The sequence below is a fragment of the Camellia sinensis genome, chromosome 9 (genome assembly GCF_055761805.1).
Source record: "Camellia sinensis isolate YWXY chromosome 9, ASM5576180v1, whole genome shotgun sequence".
Classification (NCBI taxonomy): domain Eukaryota; kingdom Viridiplantae; phylum Streptophyta; class Magnoliopsida; order Ericales; family Theaceae; genus Camellia; species Camellia sinensis.
In genome coordinates, this window is record NC_138969.1 from 146,797,123 (window position 1) to 146,807,403 (window position 10,281).

Consider the following 10,281-nt stretch of genomic DNA (forward strand, 5'->3'; position numbering starts at 1 on the left):
TGATGTTGTGACTATTTTGAAGAGGGATTATGGGCTAGATGTGAGTTACCATGTCGTATGGTTGGCTGTGGAGAAAGCAAAGGCTGGTATTCATGGAGATCACTCATTATCGTTTGACCAGCTGCGGTGGTATTCGGATGCGGTGATGCGGTACAATCCGGGGAGTTATGTCAATATTGACTATGATGCGAGTAGTCAACAGTTTCGTCGTTTCTTTGTGTCATTCGCTCCGTGTATTTCTGGGTTCAATTCTTGTCGGCCTTTATTATTCTTGGATGGAACATTCCTCAAAGGAAAGTACAAAGGTCAGCTACTGGCGGCAACGGCAAAAGACGGAAACAATGGTTAGTAATTTTTTTACCTCTATATTCATGTCAATATTCACATTGACATGCATAGTATGGACAAATGAGTGATGGAGAAATTATAAGTACTGTGAACATTGACATTAGTATGCACTGATGTGAATGTTCACATCTGTGTCTGCTGATGCCTGTAATGTGAACATTCACATTATTTTACACTGATCCATTCACAGTATTGTACATCTGTGCCCGCTAATGATAGTTATGTGAACATTCACATTCACATCAGTGTATACTACTGTCAGTTGATCCGTTAATGAACATTACTGTGAATGGTCACATTATCAATTGCTGAACAATCAAAAATGAATTATTGATGGGCGTTAATGTGAATGTTCACATTATCAATTGCTGAACATTCACATGACCTGTTTCGTTTATATTGTTTTCTATTCATTTTGGAATACCGTGAACAGTTGTGTATTGGTGTTGTGTTGTAGGTCTGTTTCCTGTTGCATTTGCGGTTGTTGATTCGGAGACCACGGCGAATTGGTCGTGGTTCTTGCATGAACTTGGGAAGGTTGTTGATGGTAACCGGCAGATTACTTTTATTTCGGATCGTAATCTTGGCCTGTTAGAAGCTATGCCGAAGGTGTTCCCATCGGCTCATCACGGTTATTGCTTACAACACTTGAAGAGCAATTTAAGAGACCGGATGAAAGGAATTGATAATGGCTTCAGGGATCACCTAGTAAGTAGTTTGGGTGATTGTGCTTATGAGCCAACTGTGGTAGGGTTCCATGAAAAGCTTGCAAAATTAAAAGAGGAGGGTAAACAACGAGCACATGATTTTTTCAAGGACTTGGCACCTGAGCACTGGGCAAATTCATACTTCAGGTAATAACAGTTTCATAAAGTGTTCCATTGGGCAAGTCAGAATGGTAGCGATGTGAATTATCAGTTACGATTTGTAAAAATCTTCCAATTGTGTTTCATGTTCAATGTCAGTGATGTGAATGTTCACATCTGATAGTAACGATTGATTTGAATGATGTGAATGTTCACATCCGTTGTCATATTTTGCTGTTGTTAACATTCACATCATTCTGTCATTTAAGTTGATGTTAGTGTTCACATCTGTGCATCGTGTAAGTTGATGTTAATGTTCGCTGCGAATGGTGTTAATGTTCACATCAGTCAACGTGAGTGTTCAAACCTGTTAACTTTCGGGTTGTAAAATGTTTGTGATATTGTGCAGGGGCATGCGTTATGGGGAGATGACTTCCAATGCGGTGAAGTCATTTAATAACTGGATTAAAGAAGCGCGTAATCTTCCTATCACTCAAATGGTGGACACAATTCGTACTCAGTTGATGCGGCAAATGTCTGCACGGCGTGACCAAGCAAACAAATGGAATGAGCTTATTTGTCCTACATTTGAAACAAGGCTTATGGATTCGTTCAATCACAGCAGGTCTTGGCAAGTTAGCAAAGCCAATGAGAATGTGTTTGAAGTTCATTCGATACCATCTGTCACTGTTGATGTTGCGAGGCGTACATGTTCGTGCTTCAAATGGCAAATCAACGGATTCCCATGTGACCATGCTGTTGTTGCCACTCAGAAGAGCCACTACAATCTCAATGATTGTGTGGAACATTACTTTCATGTACAGACATATCGTGGAGCGTATTCGGGTGCCATATTCCCTATACCATCGGTGGAGAAGCCGCCTTTTGATCCCATAGACTTCACTATATACCCGCCAACTGTGAAAAGACCACCCGGAAGGCCGAAAAAGAATAGGATCCCATCAAGGGGTGAGAAACTTAAGCAAATAAGGTGCGGGAGATGTGATAAGCTGGGGAGCCATAATCGGAAGTCATGCAAGGAGCCGATATAGGATGTACATTTTTCATTTTAACGTTGTGTTTTACATTGGATTCTTATATTCATTTCACAAATAAGATTGTGTTGTGTTGGCAAGCAAAATAATGGTTTGGCAAACTTAGTATTTCATTTGTGCCTTTTCATTTTCTTTTTCTGTATGAAGCTGATTTTTTGTTAAAGTTGTAATGATAAATACATGATGTGGACATTCACACTTACGTAAACGAATCATATTATGTGAAAACCTGCACATGGGTTGGACGTTTTTACCTTATTGTTGTCAATGTTGACATGAATATAAGATGTGATGTGAACTTTCACATGCATGAAGATTGACATGGTGTGAACATGTACAACTGTTATGAATGTAAAGAAATGTGAATATTCACACCTGTTCATGTTACCCGTAATGATGTCATGCAAACAATGTGTACATTCCTGCACAAGGTATGTGTATTACATTGAAAACTGGTTCCACAAATTGCATCAAATATGCTCATCACAACACGACATTATGAATATCATAAGTGATTATGAACATTCACATCAGTGTTGAAACTGTGAACAGTCATAGCTGTAAACATTAGTGCATATGAATATCGTAAGTGACTGTAAACATTAGTGCATATGCATATGAATATCATAAGTGAATGCTCATCACAACACGGCATTATGAATATCATACGTGAGTGTGAACATTCACATCAGTGTTTACAATTGCTAAGAGCAACCACAAATGTGAATATTCACACATATGTATGTGATCCGTAATTATGTCACGTAGACCAAGTGTACACTCCTGCACAAAGTATGTGTACTAAACAACAGTCAGGTTCAAACATTCGCAGAAATTTTTCTCACAACAACACAGCAATATGCATATCGTACGTGACTGTGAACATTCACATTAGTGGTACAACTGTGGACATTCACATATGTAAAACATAACAACACCAAAAGTAGTTCAAAATTCGCAGCTGCCTTTTTCCTATTAACAGATGTTGTATCACTGTTTTACAATCAGTTGCTGTGTCAAAATATCAACGCATTCCATATTAACATTCAAATCGACTGTTGGTTAGTTCGTAGGTGGACACCTCCCACCTATAGGTTTTAAGGAAGCTCTGATTTCTTATGATTCAAAAAACTATGCACTAACAAATCTCGTAGTCCACACCATTCTGCACTACTGAGGCTGCCCACAATTTCTTCATGATATACGTGCGCCCACATGATGTAACATACTGCAGGTCCGCAGTCCACTCTGTAAATGTGAAATGGTTTTGATTAGCAGTTGACAGGAATATTTGCATAATGGTTATGGAGATTTGAAAAAAAATTTAGTGAGGCTTACGAGTCGTCGCCTTGCTGAGGACAGACATCAACACTTTTGGTTGGTTGTGCTGGATTTTGGCCTGCTAACTTAGTGTGTAGCGGTGATGACTTGCCAATAACGGTCACAACATGCTCAATGTAGTTCCTCTGTGTATGGAATTTCACATTAGGGACCAACAAACATATGTGTGTGTACAGTCATTTAATGCACGAGAACAAGTCATGTTTGTGTTGAAAAATAGCCACTTACAATTTCCTGTGCTTGGTCGATATGCGGGTCATGTATGTCTGTTCTTGGGCGCAACGAGTTGTAATGCTTCCACAAATTTTCTTTAGCATCATACACAACTATCGTCCAGTGGTACTCATGATGCAATGGGAATAGTAGGTATCTCTCTCCTTGGTAGTTTTTGACATGTGCGTCAATGTGTTTACTCCTTTTGCGAGGATGGTACTCTCGTATCACTTTCTGTACACATTTGACAAATAATTAATGGACTGTGAAGTTTCACAGTCACATTACAAGTAATGGAATGATAGATTTTACCAAACACATGCTCGTGAAGATCAATGAGGCTTCATCTGAAGTTGGGTTGACCACCTCTTGTTGTTCATGCAACAGTTCAGCATATGCATCTATGAGCTGCACAAACATGGGGTCATATTATATAGATTTTGTGGATGTGAGTGTGTGTGTGTCTGTGTGTGCATATGCATGAAGAGTGAATTATATTTGTAATGGCATACATTGCTGTGTATTGATTCCTCCTTGATAAGGTTGACAATGTCATCAAAATACACATGTGTAGCCTTCGAATCTCCTTTCCACACCAACAGCCTGTGCATTATTAACAAACCAATGTAAATATTCACATTGCATATATCTCAACAACCCAAAAAAACTGAACACAGTGAGGAATATAGACTATTACGGAATGTGAATGTTAACATTGTATGTTTGCACAGTCACTTACTCATCGCCTCCATTTTTTTGTAAAGCTTGGACCTTTTGTTTGTCATGTTTGGACATCTTGGCCCAGACTTTGAACTTCTTGGTAAAGGATAATTTTTTTGGCTGCTTCGCTGGTGGGTGCTCCTCCACATCTTCAACCATTTCGACTGGATGGGGCTGCTTTTGGCCAGGTAAGTCTGGGTATTGGAAGTCAGGCAGGCGATGTTCTTTGCGATCTTTTTCCTTTATACGCTTGACCCTAGAAGGTGGGCTGATATTGTGTTGCATTAGGCTAGGGGGTTGCCTTTCTGACATAGCTTGTGTGACAATGTGGACTGACTGGTCATCGTAAAGATCCTGAAGAATTGTTTTATCGCATTCTAAGTCGATGACCAGCTGCGTTAAGCGTTTGATTTCTTGATCCTTCTGCTCCATGGACTTCTTCATTTCGATATTCATGTTGGGCGAGCTGGACTGGTTAAACAATCTATGTTCAAGATCAGCTATGACTCTTGCCCTCAACTCCCATGAAAATTGAAGGTGTTTGTACTTTGCTTCCCATTGCCTTATGACGCCCCAAGCCTTCCGATTTTCTTGGATAAGCACATCAATGATATCAGGTTGGTTTGTGTCTGGTATTACAATAGCTCTGTCATAATGTTGGCTGCTAAATGGAATGTGAATGTCCTCATCACTATCCTTCAGGTCTACCCCATCCCCAGAAAAGTGGGAGTTGCTGCCACTGTGTTGTTCTCCCTTGATGTCAGAAATGTTGGGAGATTTTCTGCCTGGTTCATAAATTTCAGGCTCCATCTTCAATGTTTTACGCTTGAACTTTTGTAATTCTGTTGGGATTGCAAAGAGTTCACCGGCATTAACCTGAAAATGAAAAAATTATGTTAATTAACGCATATATTTGGGTGGTGTTATAATGTGAATGTTTTGATCACTAGTTGAAGGCCCTACCTCATTAAAACCCAAATCTGCTAAGGAGATGGTTTTCATCTTCTTCTGCAAAGCAGTCAGATCCCACTTCACACAGCGAGGAAAAGCATTGGGTCTGTGAGGTTGGAGGACGGTTGTGTGCTCACACAACCAGTACTTCAATAAAAGAAGAAACGCATATTGTTATTTAGCATTTGCAGAGTAATGGCAACCTATGTGAACATTAATCACAGTGGCATTGTTGTGAACATCCCAGTAGTACATTATCATTGAATGTGAACATTCACATCTGCGAATCGTGAGCGATGTGGCACTGTTGTGAACATTCACAGAAGTATGTTATGAGTCAATGTGATCAGTCACATTCACTGCTTCAAATGTGAACATTCACAGTAGTGAAAACATAATTGCCTACAGAGCAGTGTGGTAAACATTCAGAGTGGTACATTATCATTGAATGTGAACATTCACACTGTTCACATTTGAATCACTGATGTGAATGATGACAGAAACATAAGTGCTGTGGCACTATTGTGAACATGCACAGTAGTATGTTATGAGTGGATGTGATCGGTCACATCAGTGGTTCAGATGTGAACATTCACATCTGTGAAATATAATTGCCTACGGACATTCACATCAGAGGTGCAGATGCCAATGTTGACAGTTGGCTTAGATGAAAAACACTGGAGGACATTTCAATGTTATTATTGGAAAACATTGGTACTTACCATCAATAACATGACACAGCCGGTGACTTTTGCTGGATTTTTGTCATTTTGGGAAATAGACGATGTCAACATTGTCCTAATTTGCATGGCCCAATCATATTCTTGCATGCTTTCCAGTGGGACCATATGTGCGTAGTAGCCCCATCCTATTGTCTCTCCACTTGTTGAGAAAAAAAGCTTCTGGCAAGCATACATGCACACTAGTCGGGCAACTTCTTCGTTGTCATCTTTCTTTTTTCCTTTCAATGCCTCGGTCAAAAGGGTTTGTATCCATTTTGAAGTCAACCGGCTGACGTTTTTGCATCTTCTGTTTACAATGCCAGTCTTTGGTTTCGCACCGTATGTTATGTCCATTGGCTTGCTGCCACAGTCCACACCAAAAATCAGCTTGATGTCGCTGTTGTGTATTTTCATCTTCTTCTGCCCAATGTAGAAGGCATCTTCTGAAGCTTGGTACATTTGTAGTACATGCACAACAACATCATCATACTTGATGCATTTATCCAGGTCGATTTGATTATTTCTCAATGCATCAAACAAATTCCAAAAAGGTGTTTGTCGAAGGCACCGAAGCTGTGCTTCTGTGAACTTGGTGGTTTTCATTAATTTGACCAGTCCGGTCATATTAGATCTGTAGTTCACATGGCGCTTGTCGACATTGGTGCAAGTATTTGTTTTTGGGGTTTCTTCCTTCACATGGGACTCATCTCTTTTTCTCTTTCCGGTTTTCTTGTGTGCGACATCTGCAAAATGGAGCATTTAAAAAAAATTAAGTGAAGGCTCATGTGATTAGCATAGTGGAACAGATGTGAACATTCACAACATTTCCACTGATGTGCATGTTCACAGTTGTGTGCGTGGGTGTGAATCACCAGAGTTTGTGTGTGGCTGTGAACATTCACATAGGTACATGAATGTGTATTTCGACTGTGTCACGACAAACACAATGAACATATCGTGTCAGTGTGTGGTAAACAATGCATTTTTATACAACCATGAACATCGTTGAAGAGCATGTATAAAATTTTCAGGCAATGTGAATGTTCACAGCATATAAGAGCAGCACCAATAATATCTGATTGTCCTAAAATCGTCAGGGAATGTGAATGTTCACAGCATAGAACAACAACACAAATAAAATCTGACTCTCTTAAAATTTTCAAGCAATTTGAATGTTCACAGCCTAGAACTACAGCACCAACAATATCTGACTATCCAAAAATTTGCAGGCAATGTGAATGTTGACAGCATAGAACAACAGCACCAATAATATCTGACTCAACTAAAATTTTTCAGACAATGTGAATGTTCACATCCTACAGCAAAAGCACCAATAATATCTGATTGAACTAACACTTTCATGCAATGTGAATGTTCACATCGTAAAACATTAACACCACCAACATCTGACTCTCCTAAAATTTCCAGGAAATGTGAATGTTGACAGCGTAGAACAAGAACACCAATAATATATGAATGTCCTAAATTTTCAGGCAAATTTTACAGACAATGTGAATGTTCACAGCCTAGCCCAAAAGCACCAATAATATCTGATTGAACTAAAACTTTCAGGCAATGTGAATGTTCGCATGGTAGAACATTAACACCGCCGACATCTGACTCTCCTAAAATTTCCAGCAAATGTGAATGTTGACAGCATAGAACAACAACACCAATAATATCTGAATTGTTAAAATTTTCAGGCAAATTTTACAGACAATGTGAATGTTCACAGTCTAGAGCAAAAGCACAAATAATATCTGATCGAATTAAAACCTTCAGGCAATGTGAATGTTCACATCGTATATCATTAAAACCACCGACATCTGACTCTCCTAAAATTTCCAGGAAATGTGAATGTTGACAGCATAGAACAACAACACGAATACTATCTGAATGTCCTAAATTTTTCAGGCAAATTTTCAGACAATGTGAACGTTCACAGCCTAGCCAAAAAGCATCAATAATATCTGATTGAACTAAAACTTTCAGGCAATGTGAAAGTTCACCTCGTAGAACATTAACACCACCGACATCTGACTCTCCTAAAATTTTCAGCAAATGTGAATGTTGACAGCATAGAACAACAACACCAATAATATCTGAATGTCCTAAATTTTCAGGCAAATTTTCCAGACAATGTGAATGTTCACAGCCTAGCCCAAAAGCACCAATAATATCTGATTGAACTAAAACTTTCAGGCAATGTGAATGTTCACATCGTAGAACATTAACACCACCGACATCTGACTCTCCTAAAATTTCCAGCAAATGTGAATGTTGACAGGATAGAACAACAACACCAAAAATATCTGACTGTCCAAAAATTTTCAGGCAATGCGAATGTTCACAGCCTATAACAACATAAACCAATAATATATGATTGTCCTACAATGTTCAGGCAATGTGAATGTTCACATCTTCCAACAACAAGAACAACAACAGAATTGGCCAAAGTGTGTCAATGCCTGTGAATTTTCACAGCATACAACAACAACACCATTAATACCTGATTACGCAAACATTTTAACTCAATGTGAATGTTCATATCTGTTACCAACAGCAACAAAAAAAGAACTGGCCAAAAAATTTTTGAAACCATGTGAATGGTTACAGCATTGAACAACAACGGAGTAACATCTGGAATAATTTGATCATCAAACCATTTCCAATCAATGTGAATGTTCACATTTTTCAATAACAACAACTACAACCAGAACATTTTCGATTGTTGACAGTTGTGAACACAATGTAATGGCAAGTGTAAAGTTTTTGAGTGCAAAAATGAAAAAATTTAGGGATTACGATTGAGGGGTTCAGAATAAATGAATGCTTACGTTTTTTGCCCATTTCGACAACAAAGATGTTGAGACGAATGGACGATTCGACGAAGAAACGTATACAGTTTTCTGGGCGTACGAACGGCGAAGAAGATGATGAGACGATGTGACGATCGAACGAAGACAGGCTTCTCGGTGTAGGGATGGAGAGAAGATGATGAGACGATGCGACGATGCAACGATGGAAGGGATACAGTCTTCGGGGCGTCGAGGCGATGTGGAATATGGTTTGGATTTCTGGACTGTAGAGGTACTGTGCGTGATTTCTTGCGCAAGAATAGAGAGGGGAAGAGAAACGATTATTAGATTCAAAGAGAGAGAGAGAGGGGCGCGTGTTTTTTTAGGGCTTTTTTGGTCTTTTTGTATAAAATGGACCTAATGGAATATTATAAAACAGTATGGGTTTCATGGAACAACACTCTTAGATAATGGATTTACTAAAAAAGCTCTCTACCTTAAATTATGTAATCTAGTCTAGAAAATAATAATCATGTAACAAATTAAAACTAGAATAGAATTAGCATGTCAAAATTGCAACATCCATAAATTATATTTTATAACCTTAAAATTCATGCAAATTATGATAGAGAATTCTAACTAAACTAAGCAATTAGAGAGTACCATTGCATAATTTACAATCATTGAAATAGTGAGCAATTCCGCAACAATTCCTAGTAACATTATACAAAGCTAACCTAATAGTCTATATAAATCTATTCGATCAATTTCATAATGTGAACAGTTTCCTTAAAACAGATTTCGCCGCCTCACGGGTCGAGTGCTTGAGGAATCCCGGCGTCTGTCTCCTAGGATTCGACGGTCAAAACCAGCTACGGTAGAAGCACTTTCTGTTTAACTTAGCGAACAAGAACAGTGGCAACACTCTCTCAATGTAGGAACTTTTTGGCAAACTGACTTGTAAAATAGAAGTAAAAAATTTCTATTTGAAACTTGATAGGAGGATCTCAATTTATACATGTAAAGGGGAGAGAAGAAGAGCCTCCAGCCTTTAAGGCTGGTCATTAAAACACCAAGCATCTATAGCCCCTTTCCAAAAATATGAAAGTTTGGATGCCCAAAGGATTCACACCCTTTAACCAAGAAAAAGGATTTAAATACTCTTTAAACTCCTAATCATGAATCTAACATCATGAGGCAATTTCTTGGCAATTTCTTATTCAAAACCCAATGGCTTTTGGCTCACTTGGACCTAACACAATAAAAGGTTGGGACTCACTTTAATATTTAATTAAAGTCACCACACTTTAATATTTAATTAAAGTCA

The 10,281-nt window shown here is 38.6% G+C and overlaps 1 protein-coding gene and 1 long non-coding RNA gene across 2 annotated transcripts; one reads left to right on the forward strand and one right to left on the reverse strand.

The window, feature by feature from the left end:
* The first annotated feature begins 238 nt into the window (after nt 1-238).
* On the forward strand, nt 239-1,112 carry LOC145799198 (uncharacterized). Its single transcript, XR_014341225.1, has 2 exons — nt 239-344; nt 806-1,112. It is a non-coding gene; the product is annotated as an uncharacterized LOC145799198 (long non-coding RNA).
* Nucleotides 1,113-4,352: 3,240 nt separating this feature from the next.
* Nucleotides 4,353-9,446, reverse strand: LOC145799199 (uncharacterized). The gene is made up of 2 exons (XM_082888736.1): nt 5,447-9,446; nt 4,353-5,359 (listed from the first exon to the last, which is right to left on the reverse strand). The coding sequence occupies exons 1-2, from the start codon at nt 5,483-5,485 to the stop codon at nt 4,499-4,501; spliced, it is 900 nt and encodes a 299-aa protein (XP_082744862.1). The 5' UTR covers nt 5,486-9,446; the 3' UTR covers nt 4,353-4,498.
* Between the last annotated feature and the right edge of the window lie 835 nt (nt 9,447-10,281).

Excerpts from the sequence above, each read along its gene's own strand:
- LOC145799199 (XM_082888736.1), bottom strand. The coding sequence starts at position 5,485 with ATGAAAACCATCTCCTTAGCAGATTTGGGTTTTAATGAG. Across the intron at positions 5,360-5,446 it reads CAGATTTGGGTTTTAATGAG|GTTAATGCCGGTGAACTCTT; the intron begins GTAGGGCCTTCA and ends TTTCATTTTCAG.